Source organism: Haliotis rubra, unplaced genomic scaffold (genome assembly GCF_003918875.1).
Source record: "Haliotis rubra isolate DU_JTF1 unplaced genomic scaffold, ASM391887v1 Scf455, whole genome shotgun sequence".
Lineage (NCBI taxonomy): Eukaryota > Metazoa > Mollusca > Gastropoda > Lepetellida > Haliotidae > Haliotis > Haliotis rubra.
In genome coordinates, this window is record NW_025767141.1 from 321,046 (window position 1) to 348,570 (window position 27,525).

Consider the following 27,525-nt stretch of genomic DNA (forward strand, 5'->3'; position numbering starts at 1 on the left):
CAGTCTTTGACGGTATGTAGTGCCCATTGCGTTAACCACGGTAGGAATTTATGATTATTACGGTATCTTGCACTTAATGTATTGACTACGGTAGGAATTTACGACTATAAAGGTATGTCGCGCTTAATGCATTAACTACGGTAACGATTTATGACTAGTGTAAGTAAATGTCCGTTATCAACATACATGCCTTGAGCGAATACGGTAAACGGCACGAAGTGTTAAGATTTGACATATACCATTTATATACTCCGGTATTGACTGTACGCGTTCTAACTGTAATGTTAACATTTATTTTCTCAATACAATAATTTCAGTAGATACGGTAAGTGATATTAGAGAGATATAAAAGTGTTGTAAATGCGGGGACAGAAGGCCTAGTTTTAGTAAGAGTACTACTACTTAAGCTTGTTTTATCATCAATTATTTGGGTGACTACGGTAAGTGTATTTCGACGGTGGTGTTGCTATTGGCAACGTGCAATTTCGACCTATACGGAGTTAAGCCATGACCTAGAATATATGTAATGCTGTAGTGCTACATTTGTGTGCTTTACAAAACAAGACAGTAACTTAGTTAAATGAATATGTAATAATGTACTAGGACAGCGCTGTTGTCAATGGCTACGCGTATTTCTTAAATTACGGAGCTAAATAAATACGGAACGAAGACTGTAATTGCAAACTAAACGGATTTGAATGTATATTTTCGGGTAACATGAAGAGTAGACAATACCATTTTCTACTGATTACGGTAATGTGATTCGCGTATAAATTGTTCTGTACGGTATACAATTGCACGGGGAACGGAACGTTTAATACCATTATTCAAATACTTATCATGTTATGATTACACAATGCCATTTAGAAAGTGGTCAAATGCAACATATGTTATATTTGGGATTACACTTTCTTAGTAAAGTACAAATTCTAGTACTTTTTGAGTTGAGCCCCATCCGGGATTCGAACTCACACCCTCAGAGTCAGGCACCTACTCGCCAGCACACAAAGTCAGCCGCCTAACCCATTCAGCTACCGCGACTGAATGGGTTAGAGCGTAACTTTTGTGCTGGCGAGTAGGTGCCTGACTCTGAGGATGTGAGTTCGAATCCCGGATGGGGCTCAACTCAAAAAGTACTAGAATTTGTACTTTACTAAGAAAGTGTAATCCCAAATATAACATATGTTGCACTTATCATGTTGTTGAAATATCAAAATATTGGCTGTTGTGACCTATTCTGTGAGCGCGTATATTATTTGATCAGGGGACTATCGTAAAATACATGCAACTTCGTCTTTGCTGGAAATGATTGTATAAACTCTCGGAACTGCTTTTCTTACTAGGCTACTAGAATCTAGGCTACAGAACGAGAATCTAACCTGCATATACAGATCTAACACGCAAACATGAATGAAACAAGACAAAGACTGGGGATCTACACGTGTGTTGAAACATAGAAAAGAAATATTTGTTTGTACACGAAAGACATAAAACTTGAGGAGCCCACGACGCAATGTGCATAAATAAATATCCCTGGATAGTGCCTAAGAATTAATTGGTTATCTAGAACTAGCATTTGCAATGATAAAAGTGCTTCAATGTTGTAGGAATGTTTCTAACCAAACTCTAACATATTCAAAACGATAATTACAAAGAAATAACAAGTCAGACATAAACAAGAATAAAGTTTAAATGTTTCTTACCTTGAAACAAGAAAGAAGAGAGCTGTGAGTTCCTGGGTTTATTCAAGCAAGTGTGCCTGAGATGCAAGAACCCAGGATTTTATACCCCACAGCTCTACCCGTTTGTCATTATCAAGTTTCTGTAAAGTTGGAGTTTCCATATGCGTTATCTACCCTATGCTGACAAAGTATACTACACGAGGTAGGTGGTAAGAAGATGATTACCTAACAAGGTTTGATTTTCTTAATGGTGTAGCCACAGTCAGCTTGCGCCAGCTGCTTAACAAAATATCTGTCAGCGCTTGACCATGGCATTTACGTCAGGACAAAGAGGATGGCATGATGGTAATCTCGATCTTGTTCAACAAAAGTTGATTTTCGATTAGGACTAAGTTGGTGGTAGACATGCTCCTGCTGGGATGGGACTACTTATCTGTGCTTGACCAAGGGATGTACCCGAGAAGAAAGGCCGGAGCCGACACAGCTCAATAACTTCATCTTTGATTAATTAGTTTAAGGTTGGCGTGGACGCGTTTGCTAATTGCCTACTACTGCGCTTGCCATGCGGGGCTATAAACAAGACAGACTATGCACAGCGACTTGCACCTATACATATTTCCTGTGTTATGAATAATTTGTGAAAAATATAAAAATGTATGAAGAAATATATGCACTGTAATAGAACCAAAGTTTCAAATGCATTCCACAAACTGATTTGTGAGATGCAATGTGCGTTTGTGCGTAAGCGGAAGTGTTCATACAATGTGTACATGTGGACACGACAAGTCTCTACAATGCAATGCAGCAAAGGTTCACTTTTCCTTTTTTCACGTTCCTGTATCCTTGATATGGGAACTTCTTCGACAGGCACATATGATTACAACCAAACATATGGCAACGCTGGCTACAATGGGAACACCAAGCATTATTCCAAGAACACTAACGTTCTTGTCAGCAATAGGATGATTCAAAATAAGCAGAAAACAGATCATCATAAGTACCATCAGGCTAAAGAAGAAACTAAAAGCACAAATATCAAGTGCCTTCACAGTTCGCATGCGGTCGTTGTCATCAGCAGGGTGGTTGAAAAAGAGCACTACCAGTGAAAAAACGATCATCAGGGCACCGCACGTCATCGTCGCAGAAATGTAGACGCCTGAAAACAAATACAGTGTGAAATGTTCCTTTGTTGAAGTATCAAATCGGCAAGCTGTGTCTTTTGTCATCACAACAAAATGGTGGTTCCCCGGAGACCAAATGGATTTGTTTGTTTGTTGTTTATCGTCGCACTGAGCGATTAATATTCCAGCTATTTAAGCATCACTATTATATAAATCTAGTGTTTAACTCAAATGTTGTTTTTAACATACGCATATTCTGTTTTCAAACCTCATTGCATTAGGACTTGGGTTGACTTAAATGTAAGAGTAGCTGTTGGTATATCGTGAGTGATTAAACACAAAGTGTCCGTCGATGGGGTCGCATACATAAATACGTCTCTGAAACCTTGAAACTACGTTGGAGTTGATAACTTAACGTCGCTTCTCTGTGTGATTTTGCGTTACACAAACTGAATCTTTGAGGATTTCTGTTCAATTCAAAAAGGTGTAATATAGTTGTAATTTCTCAAATCTTGCAACTACTTTCTTACAACTATGACCCTTTGACTTACCTAACAAGGAGTAGTTGACTGAGACGGTTGGTAGTGTTTCAAACAGAAAAGAACTGATCACCGTAAATGACAGCATCACTGTAAGAGCGTAGGACATCTTCTCTCCGGTCTCCACTGGCACCAGGAACACGCCAGGCATCAGCAGCGACAGAACTCCCAATGGTATCATCATCAACGGAATGTACCACTGGAACTGCCTCTGGAAGTGGAATGTATACTTAATCTTTTTATAAGTTGAATTGTGTGCACCGATATCTCCAGCACTTTCCAAAGATGCATTTAGTAACTCCCATTCGCCGTCGCTTTGGAAGGAACTGCTTTCAATCCCCTCCGGCACAAGATCCACTTCATTGAATGGATGTGCCCATTCCATGATTTGAACCTGACACGTCTGAGTGTCGTACGGATAATACGTAATGTCGGCCTGACACGTTGTCGTCGTGGCCACGCGGAGAGTCCACACCACTCGACCCTCATAGGACACCCTGAGAGGAACGGGGCCGTCTTCGTATATCCCAATCAGTCCAAAGTCATTTACACTGGAAACAACAACATAGTGAGTGAGTGAGTTTAGTTTTACGCCGCACTCAGCAATATTCCAGCTTTATGGCGGCGGTCTGTAAATAATCGAGTCTGGACCAGAACAACAAAATAGCATCAGAAGGCAATGACGTCACCATTTCACTACCTTTGTGTGATATAGCTGAGGCATTTTGAACTCGTTTTACCTTAAAAGGTTAGTATAGTTTATGTTTCCTGCAGGAGAATATGAAAATGTACACTAAAAATATATGTATTTCAAATACTCCTATCTGAAATGTATGGATCATAGAGTACATTTAGTTATAGACCTTGTATGAACTTTGCCATTAACATGAACCGACATATAGCAGTATCTCACAAAACCCTGTATTAGAACTAACGTGTCTTTCTATTACTTAATGGGAAATGTCAGCATATTTCTTGCCACCATTACGTTTCTAGACTAAACTAAGTTTCCACACTGAGTCATTTAGTCTACCATGGTTGCATGCATAGGATGTCGTAAAAAACTTTAGAATGTTGAATAGACATTAACTCTGGGCTTTTATGATTTCAAAATCACCAATATGTGTTCCATATGTTGTGTGTCCTGGTTAGTCGACACTTTGAATTGTTGTTGCAATACACAATATGTTGTTTAGCATGTTATCATTTTCGGGGGATTAGACATATATTTGGACTTACTTCTTTAATATCTCTTCCGTGTGTTTCCGATGTGGCTAGAAAATGAACTTACTAATTTGTAATAACAAGATTTGGTGTCCATATCTCTTTGATGCTGTATATCAGATAGTTGATGTTAGTCGTTGATGGCCAAGTGAGTCGCTCATCAATCCATGACTAAAATAAAAGATAAGAGACATGTGGTCGAACTTATATTTAAATGTATACCTCGCAGAAGTAGAAACAAGATACACGACATCACATAAGCTTTTTCCTCTCCTAAACCAGATCTGTAAGTTGGCAGATTTATGGGTAAGCTAACTATATACTTGACCTTTAAAGTAACCAAATCAAGTTAAAGCTAGTCTGAAAATAGAAATAATCCTATTCAATTTAATAAGATATACATAGTTAATTAATCATAGGAACATGAATAGAATTTACGTTAGTGTTTGTCATCATGGATATCTGCCTGTTCTGGGTCGTCCTGGATGTCAACAACAGGTACTTAGCCCTTGGCTCCAAAATGTATTCCCATGAAGTTCAAACGTTTGGGCTGAAGTTCATAGATGAACAAGGACCTATACTTTAAGACAATAATTCAAGCATACACGAGAATTTTTCTTTGTGGATAACAACCTAGATGATCACAAATTGTGTTTTACTAGTTGGTTTTCTTTTCAGGATTCCAAAATAGATAACGACTTGTAAATGTTCAAATCATGATATCGGTTTCTGCAGAGGTTTTGCATATCTAGTATAAGATCTACCCCGAGCCCTCTTGTTGACACCCTGGCATATCGGATGGTGTCCAGATGGATGGTGGCGAGATGGATTTATCTGCATTTCTTCTACCAGTGTTATCCTGCCTTCTGCTTTTCGACATTGGGTTTTCGGTTGAGTGTTAATACGTATGTTTGTACGTATGTTGATTCTCTGTTTATATCTTTTTACGTGTTTTGAATCTTCACTCACCATATACAGCAGAAATGTGGAAGTTAACGTCTGAGATCCTATGTCCTGCAAACAGGAAAATCAAATCAAATTAAAATGTGGAGATAGGTTATCAATAGTCCGCAGGCATGCTATCAGAACTGATTCACGTAAATTTAAGACCTTGGTGCGGAGATCACGCTGTGCACTGAATGACGAGATTAAATGTTACTTTCAGACATATCATTCCTCCCATTACTGGCAAACAAGGATAAGTTGAGCACCGACCTGACAATTGACCCGTATTAGCATGTATGAGTGTCACCCACTGGCGCATGCCATTGTTAGCGAAGGGACCCCAGGTTGTCCGCAATCAAGTGTCGTGCTACACCGACCACGTGAGAGCAAGGCGTGTGCAGCTACGCGCGGAATCAATTTCATCGTCATGTAATGCACGTGCACTAGCCTATATCTGCTCTACCTTTCACAAACCAAATGGGTTTGCTCATTGCCGTGCACCACACACTTCTCGTAAACGCGTTCTCAACTTCTCCTTGGTTGCCAGTAAAACAGTAGTCCCTTTGCACTACCCGTCACCCTACACACAAAGTGTCTGACGCCTTTTAACAATTTCAAAATCAAAACCTTTTATCTGCTTTGGCTTTTTAGGTAAGAACCCATTACTGAATCACATAATCTTATCTGCTAAGAGATATATTTACAATTGCTCTTTCGAAAAAACAATTCCAAAAGTTGATAATTACTTAAGGATATTGAGAGACATATTTACCACTGAATCATTTATCTCCAGAAGAAATAGTAATGTTGAAAGCTCTTTAGCCAAATGGTTTCCTCTAATCACTAAATTTAACCCTGATTGACTATTAAACCAAAACATATCACTGATATTGATATTTAATGTACTTAATGTACTATATCTCTATTGAGCCCACTAGCTGCTATGTACACATATTCCTCTATATGCTTGTACTCATCATATTTTTGTACTCGTCACATCGGGAACAATAAAAAAACAAAAAGACAATTTCACTTTACCTTTTTGACGTCTATTCAGATTCCCTTAACCCTTCTTGCTAAAAGCGACGTAAAACTAAACTCACTCACTCCATATACCCTTCTTTGCCGTCTTCACAATGTTCCATTCACCCTTCATTGCAGTCTATACAGTTCTACTTTTATCCCTACCCCCACAACCCAATCCCTTTGCTATCTATACTGTTCTTTTTCTCTATTCCCACGTTCCAGTTCTTCTTTCCATCGCCCACTTTCTGTACAGTGAGATCAAAGCAAAACGTCAGCTTCTGTCAATTCAAGTTCCTATTTACAGCCAGATTACAGTCAAACATTGGATATCCCCTCATGGTGCTCTGACATCAAGTTTACATTACAATTGGCCTTCAAAATACTATAGATGTGGCTTAGTAAGGACATATTTTAAGTTACCCGTGAAGATCCGGGGTAGAATAGGTCTTCAGCAACCCATGTGCTTGCCATAAAAGGCGACTATCTTGTTGTAAGAGGCGACTACCGGGATCGGGTGGTCAGTTTCGCTGACTTGGTTGACACATGTCATCGGTTCCCAATTGTGCAGATCGATGCTGATGCTGTTGATCACTGGATTGTCTGGTCCAGACTCGATTATTTACAGACCGCCGCCATATAGCTGGAATATTGCTGAGTGTGGCGTAAAGAGCTAAACTCACTAACTCACTCATACATTAAGTCACTGTGAGAAAGAATTACGACGTTAAAAGTAGCACATACCAGTTTGTTCAGTGTTGTTAAATCAAGAGTGATGTTGATGACTGTTTCATTTGCTGGCCTCACTTTGAAATTATATTTGGTCTCATCGACTAAACTTTCCCTCAGATCACCGTAATCTTCCAAGAAGGTTCTAGCTGAGAGAGGTGCTGGAATATACATTACAAATGTATATTGTGCAGTGAATAATGTATTGAAACATTTGAAGACTATCATACAAACTGTGGGATTATTCACACCTTGAAATATCATTGCCTCGAAACATTATTTCCTAAGAAAGAAATAATATGCTATTCCCAGTTGCACGTAGACTGCTCTATATATTATGCAGAATTGTGTTTTGAAATAAATGGAAAAAGTTGGCATTTTACCTCAAGAGGAGACGTCAGTCAAGACGTCACATAAAACTAGCGATCAGTGATCAAGAAATATATTTGTTCAATGAGAATGACTGAAACCTATTTCACCGATCATGATATGAAAAAATTGTACCCATACATAAAAAGACAATTGGTTATTTGATTTAGAATTATTTACAAATACAACTCTTAAAGCAAATAATTTGGTCGATGTAGTATGACTGTTGTATCCTGAAGTAATATTTTCAAAACTCACCCACGGAGATGAGGATGAAGAACAGAAGGCAAAGTGGAAGGTTTCCCATCCTCTTGACTGTGTGTTAACGGAGAGTATCGCAGCAGAAGGATGATTCTTTCCAGGACCTTCTATGTTGCAACGGCCACGATGTTGCCTGAAGTATAGATATATTCAGTTCACTTATGTTGTCAAAAGTGTTTCTGTCAAATATTTGTGTCACAATTATGTTCAATATTGACATATTACTGTCACGGATCCATCACGATTTTCCATTCTACATTGTTGTCCCTCAAAGTGGTCATTAATAACGACAATGATCATGAATTTTATAGCGCTTGTGTCCTAAAAGTAATTGTTGAAAGAGTCCTAGAAAGACTTGGAGGCTGCTCTGGAGTAGTAAAAATAGTGGACTCATTTTTTCACTCACCTACCACAACAACACTTACTCGCCCACACATTCTGGCTCGATCTGACTCACGTATGCCTTTGAAGTTCGCGCTTCTCCGCTTGCCAAAAACAAATAATGTAGTCTCATTGTGGTACTCATACAACAGTACATTTATCATTTGAGGATGAATTATGAACCAGTTCTCAATGTTTCACGTTGTCACAAATTCGAACGGAATAAAGAATAGCATTGTAGACTTAGTAAACAGTTTGGACTAGGTCACACAGGACTACTCTGAGGACAAGTGAAATAAGGTTCATTTTAGTTTGGAGGAATAGTCTCAAACTTATCCTTCTAAAACACTACCAGTAGATGAAAAGGCCATTTTTCCCAGTTTATCTTAAGGGAAGGTCCAGCAGTATGGTCTGCTGTCGAGATAGACGTTTGCCTTAACATAACAGGATGTAAATAACAAATACAATACACACTTAATGCAATAACAATATTGAACAAACTTTATGGACAACAACAAGCTGTTATCCATAAAATCTGTTCAATATTGATCCCAAATGCCACAGAAAGAAGTAATGTAATAAATTATATAGAGTTGTTGCCGGTGTCATGTTAAATGTCTGCGGAGAGTTTCATGAGCTGGACATGTCTTGATCACGATGTAATATCCGTACTATTTTGTCTGCATCGTATGTTCTTTATGGGGCATTTCTGCTTTGGACACGCTCCCTCTAGGAACAGTGTTTAACGTGGCATAACATGCTCCTGCCATTGATTAAATGTAGTTTGTCAAATAACAACGTATAAAACAGTCAATGTGGATCGATATTTGCTAAAAGTACCCTTCTGATATTCACTATCATGTATGAGAATAACAATTGTCAGATAAAAAAATAGTATTAATAATAAAACCCGGAAGTCCCAAATCCGTTGGCATACAATATAGATTCGAAATGTATCCCCATCAAAAACCTTCATGTACGATGTGTTTTAAAACGCACAGACACGGGTATATTTGGCCAGGTATGAATCCAGGTCGAGCTGTTAAAACAGGTTTATCCAGTTTGCCTCGCTTGCAATGTGGAGTATCAAGTGCACAATGCACATTTGTGTATGTGACTCTGACAGGGAGGTAACCAATAGCTTCTGTTACGGTCTATATACTATCAGTTTACAAGTGCAAAATCCTACACGTTTAATGCATACCGCTTAACGGCGATATTTACGAGTGCATGGGTTGGCTAATATCCGTGTTCGCTAAAAGCATTTTGGACGCCTAATATTGTAATGTTTTTTATAGGCTGTAAACAAAGTCTCGTTAGTGACGAGAAATAAACAAAACATTCGGACGACGTGAAAGATAGTCCTGTTGTTAGTGAACGTGTGTGGGTGGGTGTTTGAACGGAGGGTTGTTTAAAAGCACAGTCAGCAATATTTCAACAACATATTCAGCAATATGTCAGATCTACCCAACTCTCAATCAGACAATCCGATGTCTGACATCTTCAACAGCGATCGACATCGTGGTATCTGATGCATGCAGTCAACCAGTCACCGAGCCTCACCTTCCGGGTTGCCTGTAGACAAATACAGATGGGGACCTACATCCTTACCTGTCAGTATAGTAATGACTAGCACTCTTACAACGTTCCCAGGAATATCGACAACTCACCGTGTTCACGTTGTGGCTGAACGAAAGACATTGTTCAGTTTGTATTTATGCCAGTTTCACATACATGTCGACTAGGTCCTTTGATTCACGTGATCTCGGACCGTTGTGTCGGCAATTGTGATTGGTTTAGACGTTGAGTCTATAAGTCTGGAACTCCACTACTTCGAAATAAGGGAATAAGGGCCCGGTCATAATTTATGGCCGGGTTTTGTGTGTGTGTGTGTGTGTGTGAGAGAGAGAGAGAGAGAGAGAGAGAGAGAGGGTGGTGGTGATGATATAACTTGATGTACACAATAGCTGACCCCATTAGTACAAGAGTACAAAACACACATACACCTCCTGACCTCCTGAAAATCAAACCTCACCACCACTCCACCCCATCCCCTACCCAGCCATAAATTATGAGCAGTCCCATCCACGAGAAGTTATCTCCTGACAAATCCTCACCATTTAGGTCAGGGAAAATGAACTATTGTCGCGGACGTCCTGTATACCCCTGGTTTGTATTTGTCGTGTAACATGAGTCTCACATGTTTAACATTTCTTTCAGGGAAAGAGGCCGGGTGAATTACACCTATTGTGTGAAGGAAATGACTGCACTGAGGGAATGAAAGTGTTCGGCTTTGTAATAATGTGACATCGGAGACGTATATGTAAATGTATTTCATACACTATCTTTTAACAACAAGGCCGGTTCGAATCTCTTTTTATGATGTTGTATAGTGAGCCCTAGTCTCGCATTCGCGAGTTTAAATAACCTGGCCCTCTTTTCACAACGCACTAAGGTGATTGTAAGTCATTAAGGTAACCTTAGTGCAATGTTAAAGAATGGGAGTTAAGGTTAACCTTAGTAAAGGTTGCTTCGTGAAAGGATCCCTTGGTGTGTATCACTATCCTGGGTCTCAATGGTTGTTAAGCTGAGCTATGAGAAAAAAATGATTTAACAAATGTTTTAACATCCAATACAGCAAGGACCAGGCCTTTTAATATTCTTGTGGGAAAGTGAACGGGAACGGGTGGAGGTAGGGGTGGGGGTGTGATCTCAGTATCAGGTTTGAAGTAAAAGTATCAGATTTGAAGTAAAAGTATCAGGTTTATGGAAGTAGCTGATCACTACCGTGTGCGGCCACCCAGTTCATTAATTCAGGGGTTGACAGTCCCAGAACACATTACATTTGACCTACTTCAACATCACGAACCATCGCGTACCTGGCTTCTGTTCTAACTCAGATCGAAAATCATCTCAGGAGGAGAGGCTGAAAAAGTCATCTCTTATTGGTTGAATCTTCAAAAGTTAACGAAATCTTGTATGAACACTTTCTTGGCTGATGCACATCTACTGGAGTTTTTGCGAAATTTCACAAGAATAGTGGCTTTAGTACTCTCTAGATCTGGTGAAAATTAAGGTTTACTTCACAGATAAAGTATACTACCCATCAAAAGTTTCGACTCACTTTAAGCACACACTATATGTTATGTACATATGTATGGTTACATCGAAGATGATTTTCTCCGCTAACTTGGGGGAACCAACTGAAAACCTTATGACGAGGATCATCCACCCAATTGCTGTAAAGCAAATATCATGCATGTGAACAGCTGCGATGTGGTGTAAAGTTTTGCTACGAATTCGTCAATTTTCACTGAGTTTCATCATTTATTGAACTCATGAAGATGATCTTTTCAACGTTACAAACGTGTTTTACAATGCATCAGTTCATGTGTAAACAGTACCAGGACATTGTTCGCACTTCATCTTGGCTGCTGGGATTGTTGCGGGATGTGAAAACAGTAGAACATCGTTAAACTAACAATTATTGAAAGAGACACCAGATATCATGCAATTGTTATGAAGAATTATAACTGTAAGAGGTAAATATACATATTCTATCTCTTGGACCCCAAATCTGAATTGTCACTAACGTTTAACAACTATATTACACATATTACGGACCCGTGCAGATCCGGGTTAGAATGAACCTCAGTAATCCATACTCGTCGTAAGAGGCGACTAACGGGATCGGGGGCTCAGGCTCACTGACTTGGTTGACACATGTCATCGGTTCCCAGATCGATGCTCATACTGTTGATCACTGGATTGTCTGGTCCAGACTCGATTATTTAAATACCGCTGCCATATAACTGGAATATTGTTTAGTGCGCGTAAAACGAAGCTCACTCACTCACACATATGAAATTAGGGACATCCAAAGTCTCGGGAAAACTATACACCTGGACCAAGGTCTTCAGCAGCTCACACATGTCGTAAGAGGCTACAACATGAATGAGTGGTCAGGCCAACTGACTTGGTTGACACATCCAAATATTTGCTGACGTCAATCAGTATAGTTTAAATTTTCCTCGAGAGTTGAAAACAGTGAGCTTTGTGACCATTCAAAAGGTTACGCTGCTTTGTGAAAAGTGCAGTGGCGGAGTGGTTTAAGAGAAAATTGCTGCATTAAATGGACGGAGCTTCAGATTGTAGAATCAAAGAGCATACCGTGATAACGCATCAGCTGACAGGCCAGCTGTATCTGTAACTGATATCTGACCATAATATACAAATTTCAATGTGGAATATGTGATATATACTACTCACAGTTTGCTAAAGATCACAAAAAAGCAACTTTACTTAAACGTAGATTTATAATTTAAAATAATATTCATTTAAAACTGGATAAATAATGATATGGTAATACATCTTTAGGAAAACAACCATTCTAAGCTAACCGTATGCACCTGATACATGTGTTTGCAGATCATGGCACGGGTCATTGACTAGTACACAACACCTGTCAATAGCAGGTATGGGATCCACAAGATGCAGTGACCTGCTCTAAACATGCATCCATGCTTACAATAGGCTTAGCTATTTAAACCAAATTTGACCCCACATCATAGTTTTCTGCTGAATCGATGATTTGATTCTTAGCAAAGAGTGAATACTATATGTCAGGTGATCTGAACGACCTTGTACAACACACATGTACGACATAACGTCGACGTCAGCGTGTGCATGGAGACGTTTTACTTCTACGGTGTAATTCATATGCCATCACCCAACCTGAACATAAAACTGAACATAAAGCACAACATTTAGGTTCTAGTGCATCCGCTTTGCTTAACTCGGATTCACCCAGAGTATGCACAGATGTAATAAGAAGTGGAAATATGCAATAACGCTCGTTTGCAACATTGTTATCGCAATATTGCATTCAGAACAAACAGGGCTCGAAATTCTTTCATCCCAGCAAGCATCTTTGACATATGTATTGGTGTTTTGTGGTCTTATGTATACGTATGTAAATCTTTCGTTGTATTGTATGTGTTTCAATGTTAACCATGTAAAGCAAATTTCCTTCGGGATAATAAAGCATTATCTAACTATCTATCAAATACCAGCACATCACCACATCGCGTGGATATCTCCTTATGATATAGGGATGGCCGCTCACAGTATCCATAGTTTAGGTAACCTAAGTTCAAAACATCTGAGACATAAACACTCTCTCCCAATCGATGCGCATTTAATATCTCGGCCAATCAGAGTTGCTTTTGCATCCGTCCGAAGTCACGTGAAGCGACCGGCCGTCGGCCAATAAACACGTCGAACTGCCATCGATGCCGATAGAAACGTTGTCATTCAGCATCAACGTTAAGGCGGTGAGTATCCACGTTGAATTTACATGTCTTGTTGAAGTAGTGTCAAACGTGACCATTGTAACCGAGGTGTATTCTGAGCTGATAAATTCAGATTTGATTTAATCATATTTTATTCAGAAAGTCTTCAAAAGCATTAGGATATACCTAGAGGCAAAAGTTATTTCACATGCAATTTTTTCATTTGCAATCTTGAGAATGATTTTTTGGATATACAGTGAGAGTGCTAATTAGTTTCCAAGTTTTGCTAGCCAATCGGGCTAACTTTGCCTGAAAGTTACTAGCCCACAAAATAATTGACTAGCCCGAAATTTGAATGTAGCCAAAGGTTTGATCATTAAGCTGATAATATGATGAACATTTTTCTCAAGCCATAATCTTGCATGATTTAAACGTGTATTATAACTTAACAAGTCGGAGAGAGTGATAGTTACAAAATGACCCCATGAAACTCACAAGCCAGTCGGGCGAGTGACTGGAGATTTACTGTCCTCGGGCTAGCGGGCTATTTCACATACTGTGATATGAACCAGAGAAAGAGTGTTAAAATGGTGGAAGAAACGTAACCAGGCAATTTTGAACTTATTTGAGAAAAATGGCCAGCAATGTTCACTTTAAAGGGGCTGATCCTAGACGATAAGATGCTTAACATTTCCACTCAGTGCAGTCTTAGAAGTATTCTAGTCAGAAAAAGAAATCTGTTCATCATTCTGGAAGTTCGGCATGAAAAGGACAGATGAGAGCAATACTTACGTTTCTGTACCTTGCCGCGTGATGTTGCCCATTGATTCAACGTTCACAGAAACACCATTTAGCGACGTTTTCAGCCAATCAAATTATAAACCGTGCCCTCAGTGTCTGCCCATCTGTATCCTCCGTCAAGACCGATGCCAGGGCATTGACGTCGACGTACAGTGTGAAACAACTGTACAATTTTGTTTTAACTGAGATGGACGCTCAAACACTAGCTACATTTATACAAAGATCCTTATGCTACTAAACATGCATAATATATTCTTATACTGTCGAGTATTTGTTTATTTGTATCTTCGCCATACTCAGCAATACTCCAGCAATATGACGGCGGTCTGTAAATAATCGAATCAAGACCAGACAATCCAGTGATTTACATCGTCAGGATCGATCATCGCCATTGATATGCACCCGATGCCGTTAGTCACCTCCTACGACAAGCAAGGATTGCTGAAGATCAATTCTAACCCGGATCTTCAAGGGTCTGTTACCTGCAGTATGATGAATAGAGAATTTTTCATGTATCTAATGAAATGTGATGTATCTGTCATCGAGTGAAAAACGTAATATTTTCACAAGGGGCGTAGACACATGAAATGTTCTATTTATCACATACTTCCACTTTTACTTAAATTTAAACAATAATAATCCGAGAATATTGGATTAGCGAAGTCCAAATACTGCCAAGTGTGAACTAAAAACTGTTTACTTATTTGTTCAGGAACACAGATAAGACATAGTTGGGTATTCGAAAATAAAATAAATATCGAGACAACTTTGTTTGTATTAGTTGCTAGATGTTTATTGTCATTGCAGTATATGATCATCACTTATAATGATATGCATTAAGCGATCGTCAAAACTCGGTGCTTGGGTAGGAATTCTTAAGAACCAGAAGCGTGGTGTGCCGTGAGAAGGCGAAGAGCGCGATTGAGAAAAATATCAAGTATGATAAGCATAAATGGACAGGTAACACACCGATTGTATTGGAAAGGTCACTTGTAAATGAAAACTGAGTATGTTCCATTTGTCCGAACCACACATACACACACACGCATGCACGTCGTCATATGAGCGAAATATTCTCAAGCACGACGATAAACCCAATTTCACCTCAACTCACCTTACTACTACTACTACTACTACTAATACTACTACTAATACTAATACTAATACTAATAATACTTATAATAATACCACTAATAATAATACTAATACTACTAATAATAAAACTGATACTAATAGTACTGCTACTACCTTTGGTTGTTGTAACCGTCTTGGTTCCAGGCTGTGTATGTGACCGCAACGTTGCCCTATGTCATCCTGGTGATCCTGTTTATTCGAGGTCTGACTCTACCCGGAGGAACAGATGGAGCTCTGTTTTACATCACTCGAAACTTTAGTAAACTTCTAGAAATGCAGGTAATTAAACAACTGTGCTATATATGGTGTGGAAGGGTAGAAGATTCTGAACACAGATAGACATTTAGGATTATATTATGTTTATTATTTTTACAATATCGCCGGTATTCCTTTCAGGTGTGGTTGGAAGCCTGTCTCCAGGTGTTCTACTCCCTTGGTCCGGCCTGGGGATGCATCATAACAATTTCCAGCTACACCAAGTTCCTTGCCAACTTTCTCAGGTAATACTGACCACACGCTAATGTAAGTTTCCCTGTGTTAGCTACAGGTATGGTTGGAAGCCTGTCTATAAGTGCCCTCTCCCTAGGTCCCTCTGGGACTATTGTAACTATGGCCAGCTTCACCAAGTTCCATGCCAACTGTCCCAGGTAATACCACACGCTAATGTAAGTTTCCCTGTGTTAGCTACAGGTATGGTTGGAAGCCTGTCTCTAAGTGCCCTCTCCCTAGGTCCATCTGGGACTATTGTAACTATGGCCAGCTTCACCAAATTCCATGCCAACTGTCTCAGGTAATACTGACCACACGCTAATGTAAGTTTCCCTGTGTTAGCTACAAGTATGGTTGGAAGCCTGTCTATAAGTGCCCTCTCCCTAGGTCCATCTGCGATTATTGTTACTATGGCCAGCTTCACCAAATTCCATGCCAACTGTCTCAGGTAATACCACACGCTAATGTAAGTTTCCCTGTGTTAGCTACAGGTGTGGTTGGAAGCCTGTCTATAAGTGCCCTCTCCCTAGGTCCATCTGGGACTATTGTAACTATGGCCAGCTTCACCAAATTCCATGCCAACTGTCCCAGGTAATACCACACGCTAATGTAAGTTTCCCTGTGTTAGCTACAGGTGTGGCTGGAAGCCTGTCTATAAGTGCCCTCTCCCTAGGTCCATCTGGGACTATTGTAACTATGGCCAGCTTCACCAAATTCCATGCCAACTGTATCAGGTAATACCACACGCTAATGTAAGTTTCCCTGTGTTAGCTACAAGTATGGTTGGAAGCCTGTCTATAAGTGCCCTCTCCCTAGGTCCATCTGCGATTATTGTTACTATGGCCAGCTTCACCAAGTTCCATGCCAACTGTCTCAGGTAATACCACACGCTAATGTAAGTTTCCCTGTGTTAGCTACAGGTGTGGTTGGAAGCCTGTCTATAAGTGCCCTTTCCCCAGGTCCATCTGGGACTATTGTAACTATGGCCAGCTTCACCAAATTCCATGCCAACTGTCCCAGGTAATACCACACGCTAATGTAAGTTTCCCTGTGTTAGCTACAGGTGTGGCTGGAAGCCTGTCTATAAGTGCCCTCTCCCTAGGTCCATCTGGGACTATTGTAACTATGGCCAGCTTCACCAAATTCCATGCCAACTGTATCAGGTAATACCACACGCTAATGTAAGTTTCCCTGTGTTAGCTACAAGTATGGTTGGAAGCCTGTCTATAAGTGCCCTCTCCCTAGGTCCATCTGCGATTATTGTAACTATGGCCAGCTTCACCAAGTTCCATGCCAACAGCCTCAGGTAATACCACACGCTAATGTAAGTTTCCCTGTGTTAGCTACAGGTATGGTTGGAAGCCTGTCTATAAGTGCCCTCTCCCTAGGTCCCTCTGGGACTATTGTAACTATGGCCAGCTTCACAAAATTCCATGCCAACAGTCTCAGGAAATACCACACTCTAATGTAAGTTTCCCTGTGTTAGCTACAGTTCAGGTTGGACGCCTGTCTATAAGTGCCCTCTCCCTAGGTCCCTCTGGAACTATTGTAACTATGGCCAGCTTCACCAAATTCCATGCCAACTGTCCCAGGTAATACCACACGCTAATGTAAGTTTCCCTGTGTTAGCTACAGGTGTGGTTGGAAGCCTGTCTATAAGTGCCCTCTCCCTAGGTCCATCTGGGACTATTGTAACTATGGCTAGCTGCACCAAGTTCCATGCCAACTGTGTCCGGTAGTTTCAGGCCCGGCTATATCTGTAGGAAATGCCGTGCCGTGTTTCATTTGATTTGTCATTTTGGCTTAGCGGTTGATGGAGAGTCACCCCACGTCAAGCTGAAGAGCTGTGATAATACTGCAAGGAGTTGTCGGAGTCCTTCTGTTTTTCATAATTGTTCCAGTTGCCTTCAAACAAATGTATGCATACAGCGGTTCCTCATTCTCATCTGTATCCAAATTAAATCAAATATTATAAAAGACGCACTGTGTGATGCTTGAAAGATAACTCGAAATTCGTAGATATCAAAATTTATCCAATCATCGTACATGTTTCATATTTGCAAAACTTACCTGTCCAGATTCGGGGTTAGCACTGGTCTTCAGCACCCACGTTTGTTGTAAGAGACGACTTATCGGCTCGGGTAGGGTGCAGCGTCGCGTAAAACAACAAACTACAGTATACTTGTTTTCTGAACTATGTTTATGATATCATTCGGTATAAAATAGAAAAGTTGTGTTCTGCTTCAAATAAGGGCCTGTTCGATTATTGCGAAATTGGTTTTGGTTTCTGAAACTGGTTTCTCCTGTTATAAACGAGTGTCCAGTTTCGGATATATGGTTTCAAAGTGAAACTAGTTTCTAGTTTTATAAACGAGTTGATGGTTTCACCATCCGGTTTCAAAATCGATACAAACTAAATGTCTCATCTATTATATACTAAGCAGCAAAAGAAACGTCAGTTTGGAATTTTCTGTAAACTCATTTAATGTTTTGATTGTATATGTTTGACAACGTCTCCAACTTTACCTGAGCAAAGACATTCCTTCCCAAACCCAGGAAATGGTCTCCAAAACGCAACCTGATCTCAGAGATGGTACGGTGTTCTCCATGTTTTTCAAGCAACTCATGCTGCACGTGCTGTTCACAAGGACCAGCCCTATAAAATGCATTCCCAAACCTGGTTGAAACATTCACATTACAACGTCAGCAGGATACCCCTTCTCACGACAGCTCAGAGGAACCAGGCGACGACAAGACCGCCATGTTGTGCGACAGCATGTTCAGAATCCCTTCGTGCAGGCATCCGAAACAGCAAGCCAGACAGTGGGAACACACGGAAGACCAATCAGTACTGATACAGTACGCCGACGTCTTAACAGCGGGAACCTCAATTGCCGTTGACCTTACCGTGGACCTATCCCCACCCCTCGTCATCGGCGTGAACACCAAAACGTGGCCATCGTTACTCAGACCAATGTGTTATGGAAAGAGACTCATGGGGATGTTCAAACGTCATGGTATGGGGGTGGAATAGGCCTGAACCAGTGAGTCGGTCCTGTTGTGTTCCGGAACCTTGGTCCAGGGAGAGGAGGCGGGATCAAAGCGGTGCGCTACATCGTCCAAGCTCTCAGACCCTACGTCATACCATATTTCGCACGTCACCGGAACAAGATTTTCCAGCATGATAACGCCCGGGCCCATACTGCCAGAGCTAAACGGGACTTCCTACAGCAGAACGGTGTCAACATTATGCAGTGGCCAGCACTTAGTCCTGATTTAAACACAGTTGAATATCTTTGGGATGAAATTCAGAGGAGACTGAATCATGTCATACCAAGGCCGAACACAGTCGATTTATTGCGCCAGGCCTTTCTCAGAGTGTGGTTCAAGGTGCCAGTGGCCTTCATCAATCGATTGGTGGACTCCATGCATAGACGCTGTGCTGCAGTTATTGCCGCTCGTGGTGGTCACATTAGATACTGAAGTCAAGAGTCTGAATGAACTGCAAACGTTCACGTAATGTCTTGAAATTAAGCTGAGTTATTTATTAATGTGTCAAGATATTGTACCTCTTATTATGTCCATTTTTGTAATGATTTGATTACTGTGCCTCTCTAATTTTGAATTGGTACTGGGGTTTTTTTTTGCTGCTGAGTATATATGAGGAACGAATTGAATGACAGCATTGCCAAATGTAATATTTTTTGGTCATTTTATCAGGGAATTAAGAAATAATAAAGAGATGAGATGCTTTGGAAGTAAATATTTGCGTATATGTAATTATATTGTTACAAGTAATTATATGTATACAAGTTACATAAAATAGTTATGTTCAATAGACTGGGGTTTTAAATAATATTTTCCTTGTTCTCAGTTCATTTGTATCATTATTTTGGTTACAGAAACTGCTGCTCTATTTTGCCACCAAGATCTTTTCCGCCATGTTTGTTGTGAGAGAACGCGAAACCGAAACTGCGAAACATGCCTCGGAGATGGTTTCGAAGTTTCAGAACCAAGTTTTAGGTTTCGACATACACGAGTGCATGGTTTTCCAGAAACCCAAACCGGTTTAGCATAATCGAATAGTCCCTAAAGCTTTAGCCAGTGCTAACACAAAAATGACTGCATGGAAATCTACAAATAAAAATGAGTTTACCAATTATTTCTTTATGGTGGGATCTTTACGATGGTACAAGAAAGACTTTGATAATTAGGGACCGTTCATAATTATTGGATAGGGGATGATGGTGATGATTTTATTTATGCTTAACAATTATGTAGAAGAGGGGGCAATTGATTTTGTACATGAAATGAGGGGTCGGGGGTGGGGCCACTTACTTTGTACATAAATCTTAGGGGGATCATTCCCATTGCACATGCCTCTCCATAAAAATCATCATCATCACCCTCCACCCCCAGCCATACATTATGAACACGATCCCTTCTTCCACAAGCTATATGACTGCATTTTATGGGGCTGATGAACTACATCAAGCTTTGGGTATGTAAATCAAATCAGCATTTTAAGCATACAACATCAAGATTTTGGTCTGATTGCATAGTCATAGGTTGTCACAATGTTTGTATTGCATTCAGGAATGCGATTTTCTGCACGTTCATGTGTGAAGGTACAAGCATGTTTGCTGGTCTGGTTGTGTTCTCCATACTTGGATACATGTCACATGAGGCCAGTGTACCAATAACGGATGTTGTATCATCAGGTAACTATAGTCCTTACCTCACAATGCTGTAATACATCTGCCATATCTGGAGTGTCACTAAGGTCGATAATTCATCCATGGGCGTTCCGGGTTAGAATTGGTCTTCAGTAACACATGCTTGTCGTAAAAGGCGACTAACGGGATCGGATGGTCAGGCCCCCTGACTTGGTTGACACATGACATCGTATCCCAATTGCGTGGGATCGATACTCTTGCTGTTGATCACAGGATTGTCTGGTTCAGACTCAGTTATTTACAGACTGCCGCCACATAGTTGGAATATTGCCTGGTGCGGCGTAAAACTAATCTCACTGACACATTTTCAATGGGGCGTTCACTTTGTTGTTATTCTGTCGAGGCGGTAGACGATATTCTCCAGAACTATTACGACTGTCAGCAGCTGTGACAGTCAAGCATGGCATTCGTCACCACTCGTCCCTTTCTGTACCCTCCAAGAAGACTTGACCCCTATCGATGCTTGTTATGAGCGAAAATACGACAAACCAATTACAACGCGCGTAATGATTGCGACGCTTTGATAAAAATAATCAGTACTTAAATCGATTATGTCATTATGTGTTTGTTTAAAAAATCATAAAAAATATATATCGTCATATTTAAAGTACAAAGAACGCATTTATTTTTGCAGCTAACATAACTGTGTTGCCTCATGTGTAGATTTTAGTAAGGAAAATTAATGCCATGGATGGTGAGAGAATCAAATACACGCACGTTCGCTTGTTGCCATAACGGCTGTCACACGTGCAACTGAGTCTATTTCTGACGATCTTGCGGGCTAGTTTTGGAGATTGTACGTGCGCTTTCAACATTGTTAGGAAGTGTAATTATGTATTGCTACGAGTTTCAAAATAATAATAATGTATGTAACGAATCAACTTTTATCTTTGACATTGGGCTTACGTTTCACATCTCTGGGGATATTTTAGTCTGACGTTTTTTGGGGGGGGGCATTTATATTTTTTCAGCGTATTCATTTCAAAATTCCACCAAGGGTATGGCAGCAAGGTTACACGAATGTTCAGTTTCGGAAATATTTTAAAGCCATTTTTGAATATCTACTTTAGGATTCAATAAAATAAATCCCATTTGTGATTCTTAAAACGTATTTAGAAATATATATTTGTAAAGCTGCTAATATTGCTAATACTGCTAAAGTTGAAAAGCTGCTAATATTACGTTACAATATGTCTTTAACAAATATTTGTTCCTCTTATTTTAGGGCGGTGGGGTAGCCTAGTGGTTAAAGCGTTGGCTCGTCACGCCGAAGACCCGGGTTCGAATCCCTACATGGGTACATTGTGTGAAGCCCATTTCTGGTGTCCCCCGCCGTGATGTTGCTGGAATATTGCTCAAAGCGGCGTAAAACCAAACTCTGTCAGTCCTCTTATTTTAGTTGTATCAAAGAGGTTTAATACTTTAAAATTGATAATGTACGAGTGCTTCGGTGATGTTCAGTAAAATTGGAATCAAACAGGAATAGAGTTATCGTTCTTGTTTAAAGTAGTTCTGATGTTCACTCGCAAATATGAAATCCTTCCAGAGAGGCACGAGTCGCTATTCGGCTTGTCCCGGAATGACACGAGATGGTCAATAATGTCAAGCGTGGTTGTACATTTGCTCCCGTCTAGTAAAGTCATATTTCGCTGTCGCGCAATTTGGAACCAGAACTGGTTCTTGAATATCCGCTTGACACCGGAAATCTGGTACCAGAAGTAGGCTGGGCCCCGTCTCGCATATTGCATGTTAGCGCTCAAAGGGAGCAGAGAACCAGTTTAGTACCGGAAAAAGCGCCTCACGAGACTTACAGGATCTATACAGATCATGAATGGAGAGTTGAAAATGAAATACACACCAAACTATGAATGCCATTTATCATCTGGTTGTTCTCCAAACTACAGTTTTCCTTTTAGTATTATATTTTGTCTTATTAGCTCAAATTTTGTGTTAATTTATTTTATCAAGTTCTCTCATGTTGAAACCTTCATGGCTGCCATCATGGACGAGTATCCCTCCCTACTGAGATGGGGGGTTCCAATTAACGCAGCCTACTGTTTAGTGTCTTTTCTCGCCGGACTTCTACATGATGGGTCGAAACGCGAAGGTCGGCGGGACGATCCGACTCATATCCATATAGATCATCTCTTATAATGGTATGTGACTCTTAATTTCAGAATGGGGTGTACGTGTTTCAGTTGGTGGACTGGTACATAGTCACCATCTTCATCACTGTGGCTGCTCTTCTGGAGTGTGTCATGGTTACCTGGTTGTATGGTAAGTAACATATATACTGAGTCAAAAAAGAAACTTCACAAAATGTAATTTGAAAAATAATGAATAATTTTTCTCTGATGGATACATCTATGTATCCGAAATGGGATCCTTATCTTTCGACTCTAGAAAAACGTTATCAAAACCCACTCAAACCCATCCATTCGTCGTGCAAATGACGTTAGTGCCAAATCAGGTTTTGCACGTGCAGTCGATCACGTGATCTTCGCATCGAAGTTTTCTTCATATGCACGTGTTTGCATTGGCCTCAAGAAGTTAAAAAACACTTTTAAACCACAGTTCTAACGGTACTTGAAATGCCACCATTGTCAAATGTGCAACGTGAACGTGCCGTTGGCATGTTGCAAGCGGGAAGATCAGTTATTGACGTCGCAAGAGCAATGGGATGCAGCCGTCGTACTGTGTATGACTTAGGAGGTCGTCTATAACAAACTGGCACCACTTCTGATCGCCCAACGTCGGGTCGTCCACGTGTGACGTCACGAGCAGAAGACCGTCAAATCGTCCTACGTCACCTACGGCTACACGAACCAGGGCTGAGATGTTTAGAGGTCGACTGTCCTCACAGACCATTCGAAATCGGTTGCGGACTGCCAATCTCCATTCTCGACGTCCATATCGTGGGCCAATATTGACGCCGTTTCATCAACATCAACGTCTGCTGTTGGCCCAACGTCACCTCCGATGGACCCAGAGAGACTGGAATCGAGTCGTCTTTAGCGATGAATCCAGGTTTACCGTCAGATTCTCGGACGGCAGGCATAGAGTCTGGAAACGACGTCGTGAACGGTATGCCCAATGTTGTGTACAGGAAGTCGACAGATTCGGGGGCGGAAGCTGCATGGTGTGGGGTGCTTTCTGTGGGAACAACCGTTCCCGACTTCAGGTCATCCGTGGAAACCTCACAGCTGCTGCTTACCTCGACCAGGTGCTCACCCCTGAACTCGTTCCTTTCATGGCGGCTCATGGCCCAGGTCTACAGTTCCAGCATGATAATGCTCGGCCGCATACGTGTTGACACGAAATTTCCTTCAAAACGATGGAATCAACGTCATGGACTGGCCAACGAGGTCCCCTGACCTTAATCCAATAGAGCACGTTTGGGATGCACTTGGGAGAAGGCTTCGTTGTCTTAGGAACCAATCTCAGAACTTGCAGGAACTTGGCGCAGCCTTGCAAGAGCAATGGCGCAGAATCCCCAAACCACGTGTTCACAAGCATCAGGCAGTCGATGAGGAGACGGTGTTTGGCAGTGGTGAATGCGCGGGGCGGCCATACAGGATATTGAACTGAGAAATTTCGCATTTTTATTCTTGTGACTGGACATTCTGTATACCCATGTTGTGGAACGGCGGTGTAGCCTAATGGAACTGATTATGGCACTGTCAGTGTGTATCGAGTACATCACACAGATCTCAGCAATGAAATAATAACAATTTAACCATCTTATCATCTCTTGTTCTTTTATAGTGCCCTGAAGAAAGAATGTGAAGTTTCTTTTTTGACTCGGTATATATACGCATGCACATCATCACATGAGCGAAATAGCCTTAAGTACGACGTTAAACCCCATTTCACCTCACCTCACCTCATCCCGTCCTTCCTTCCATTGTGCCCTCTATACATTCACCTATACATTGGAATCGTTAAAGGTTTCAATTGTTACCTTTGCTCGCTATGTTAACGCTTTCCCTTCGCCCACTATACGGTTTAGAATTCGCCCTGTCATCACTTGCTATACAGTTTACAATTCTTCCTGCCTTCTCTCGCTATACAGTTTGAATTTGCCCTGTCTTCACTCGCTATATAGTTAAAACTTCGCCCTGCTTTTACAGTTCAAAATTCGTCCTGCCTTCACTCGCTATGCAGTTTAAAATTCGTCCTGCCTTCACTCGCTATACAGTTTAAAATTCGCCCTGCCTTCGCTCGCTATACCGTTAAAATTCGCCCTGCTTTCACTCGCTATAATTCGCCCTGCCTTTACCGTTTAAAATTCGCCCTGCCTTCTCTAGCTTTACAGTTTAAAATTCGTCCTGCCTTCACTCACTATTAAGTTATCAACCCGCCCTGCCTTCATTCGCTGAACAGTTTTCCTTTTGCACACTGCAGTGCTTTCCTCAGCCTCTCTCCGTATATTTTCCTTCGCACTCAGGGATGGATTTTCGTTCTTTTTTTTTGTAACTGTAGTTAGAGTGAAGAACCCATTTGTTACCCAGTCGTAACTATCCTGAGAGGAGTCTCAGGTCAAGTTGCAGTATCCCTTAAACTAAGCTAACTATCACACTATCCTTAGTCCAACCTCGAAGTGGACCGCCTCCGTGGTGTAGTGGTTAGAGCGTCCGCCCGGAGAGCGGAAGGTCGCGGGTTCGATCCCCGACCGCGTCATACCAAAAAAGACGTTAAAATATGGTACTTGTTGGTCCCTGTCTGGCGCTCGGCATTAATGGGTACAACAAGGACTGGTCGGCTCGGAGTCAGTATAATGTGTCTGAGTGAGGTATTCATGCTTCACTGCGGCATGGTATCTCAGTGGGCTAGCACTATAAAACCAGCTTCAAGTCTGGGCTAGTACAAGCAGCCGCACGAAATATTCTCAAGCACGACGTTAAACCCAACTTCACCTCACCTCACCTCACCTCGAAGTCGCTATCGATATTCTAAACATGCACTTACCAATTTGTTCAGATTTCTTCATTCCAGAGTAATGTTGATGAAGGTCTCATTTTCAGGTCTCACTTTGTAGTTGTATTTTAACGGATTGATTAATTCTTCCCTCAGTTACCCGTATTTTTCTAAGTAGGTTTCAGCTGCCACGGGCGCTGGAGTGATAAATTAAAATGTATATTGTGCAGTGAATATTGAGTCAAATTACTTGAAGAATATCAAATGGGCCAGGAAAGGTCATGGATCATCAATAGACAGAATTACAATATTGTGTAGTAGTGAAATCATGAGAGTCTGTTGATTCTACTTCAACAGATTAGTGTGATTAAAACACATCAAACCATACTCTATAAGCTACCGGTCGAAAGAAAGTTATCACTTTTAAAGTAATTGTATAAACAATTACCAAAAACGATGGTGCAGGTTTGAACACAAACAGAAAACATTCGCCAGAACGCATCATAGTCCCAATTACGACGCTGCTACATGAAAACTTGAATTCATGTAACTTTATCGGACAATGTGACAAATGCACGTGCATGAAGCACGAGCTATGAAATTTGAAAAAATAAGGGAGCATCAAATGAAATATAACCATTTGGGACGACTTCCGGTTAGTAACACTAACCAACGATTTTGAAATGAAAAGTAAGTTATCACCCCCCAAAAAAGATATGCTTTTTATTCTGTAGTCTTTCCTTAAAGTCTGATAAGTGAAAGGACAGTCAGTTGGCCAATAATTCTATACAAGTTATCAGCTGAAGGAATCATGGTAACGAGACTGGAGCAATATATATTTTAGCTAATTATGCATAAATTAAGAAAATAACATGCATATGGTATAAAAAGCTGTTGGTAATACTAATTTGGAATTCAGTTTCATCAACATCAGTTCCGAACAAATTGGTGTATCACTGAGCATACCAGATGCAATATGTCCGTTTTGTCCTGAAGAAACATGTTTTTGTACAAAGAAAGATGCTTTTATAGCTCACCCACCGCAATGAGGATGAAGAAAAGAAAGCAAAGTGGAAAGTTTCCCATCCTTCTGACTTGGCGGAAACTGGGTGGAAGGTGAAAATTTCGCTGTAAGGATGGATTTGTCAAGGAACTGTTGCAGCAGTCACGATGTAGTCTGAAGCGAAGACAAACCCATGGCATAAGTGTTGTCAAACACATTTCTGTCAAAGATTTCTGCCATCCATACGATTGCTGTCAAAATTTGTGTGCCACGTGTCCACGCCCTTAGGCCATTCATGCCTGTCAACTATTGCCAACCCACCCATTTTTCAATCCATCCATCTACCTACCCACCCATCCATCATCCATCCACCTATCCATGATCTCTCCACCCAGTCCATCCATCCACCCACCCTTCCATCATCCGTCCACCTATCCATCATCTATCCACCCAATCCATCCATCCACCCAACCTTCCATCATCCGTCCACCTATCCATCATCTATCCACCCAATCCAGCCAGCCAGCCAGCCAGCCATCAATCATACATCCACCTATCCATCATCTATCCACCCAATCCAGCCAACCAGCCAGACAGCCATCAATCATACATCCACCTATCCATCATCTATCCACCTAATCCAGCCAGCCAGCCAGCCACCCATCCATCATACATCCACCCCATCCAGCCAGCCAGCCAGCCAGCCACCCATACATCATCCGTCCACCTATCCATCATCTATCAACCCAATCCACCCAATCCAGCCAGCCACCCAGCCAGCCACCCATACATCATCCATCCACCTATCCACCATCTATCCACCCAATCCAGCCAGCCACCCACTCATCCGTCCATGAATCCATCATCTATCCACCCAATC

At 41.0% G+C, this 27,525-nt stretch overlaps 2 protein-coding genes and 1 long non-coding RNA gene across 4 annotated transcripts in view; 1 reads left to right on the plus strand and 2 right to left on the minus strand.

Annotated features, from left to right (window-relative positions):
* LOC124290041 (sodium- and chloride-dependent glycine transporter 2-like) overlaps window positions 1-22,754 on the plus strand; it is a 42,886-nt gene extending 20,132 nt beyond the window's left edge. The window contains exon 9 of the mRNA XM_046726728.1: window positions 22,694-22,754. Coding sequence (XP_046582684.1) covers window positions 22,694-22,707 — 14 coding nt within the window. The 3' untranslated portion in view covers window positions 22,708-22,754. The remainder of the gene's footprint in view (window positions 1-22,693) is intronic.
* Window positions 2,364-10,068, minus strand: LOC124290040 (neuronal acetylcholine receptor subunit beta-4-like). Of its 2 annotated transcripts, none has more exons than XM_046726726.1 (7): window positions 10,009-10,068; window positions 7,891-8,026; window positions 7,279-7,424; window positions 5,536-5,580; window positions 4,634-4,737; window positions 3,355-3,893; window positions 2,364-2,838 (listed from the first exon to the last, which is right to left on the minus strand). In XM_046726726.1, exons 2-7 carry the CDS (start codon window positions 7,937-7,939, stop codon window positions 2,510-2,512), a joined length of 1,212 nt encoding a protein of 403 aa, XP_046582682.1. In that variant the 5' UTR covers window positions 7,940-8,026; window positions 10,009-10,068; the 3' UTR covers window positions 2,364-2,509. The 2 variants fall into 2 exon arrangements, with proteins under 2 accessions (XP_046582682.1, XP_046582681.1); XM_046726725.1 differs by having other exon boundaries at window positions 9,945-10,067.
* Window positions 10,252-24,608, minus strand: LOC124290042. Its single transcript, XR_006901817.1, has 3 exons — window positions 24,540-24,608; window positions 23,088-23,089; window positions 10,252-10,280 (listed from the first exon to the last, which is right to left on the minus strand). It is a non-coding gene; the product is annotated as an uncharacterized LOC124290042 (long non-coding RNA).
* Between the last annotated feature and the right edge of the window lie 2,917 nt (window positions 24,609-27,525).

What these genes read in the sequence shown, in the direction of transcription:
- LOC124290040 (XM_046726726.1), bottom strand. Translation starts at nt 7,939, where the DNA reads ATGGGAAACCTTCCACTTTGCCTTCTGTTCTTCATCCTCATCTCCGTG. An exon ending in TAACAACACTGAACAAACTG is followed by an intron (nt 5,581 to 7,278) that starts GTATGTGCTACT and finishes TCCTGTTTGCAG; the next exon opens with GACATAGGATCTCAGACGTT. An exon ending in CCACATTTCTGCTGTATATG is followed by an intron (nt 4,738 to 5,535) that starts GTGAGTGAAGAT and finishes CTTTTATTTTAG; the next exon opens with TCATGGATTGATGAGCGACT.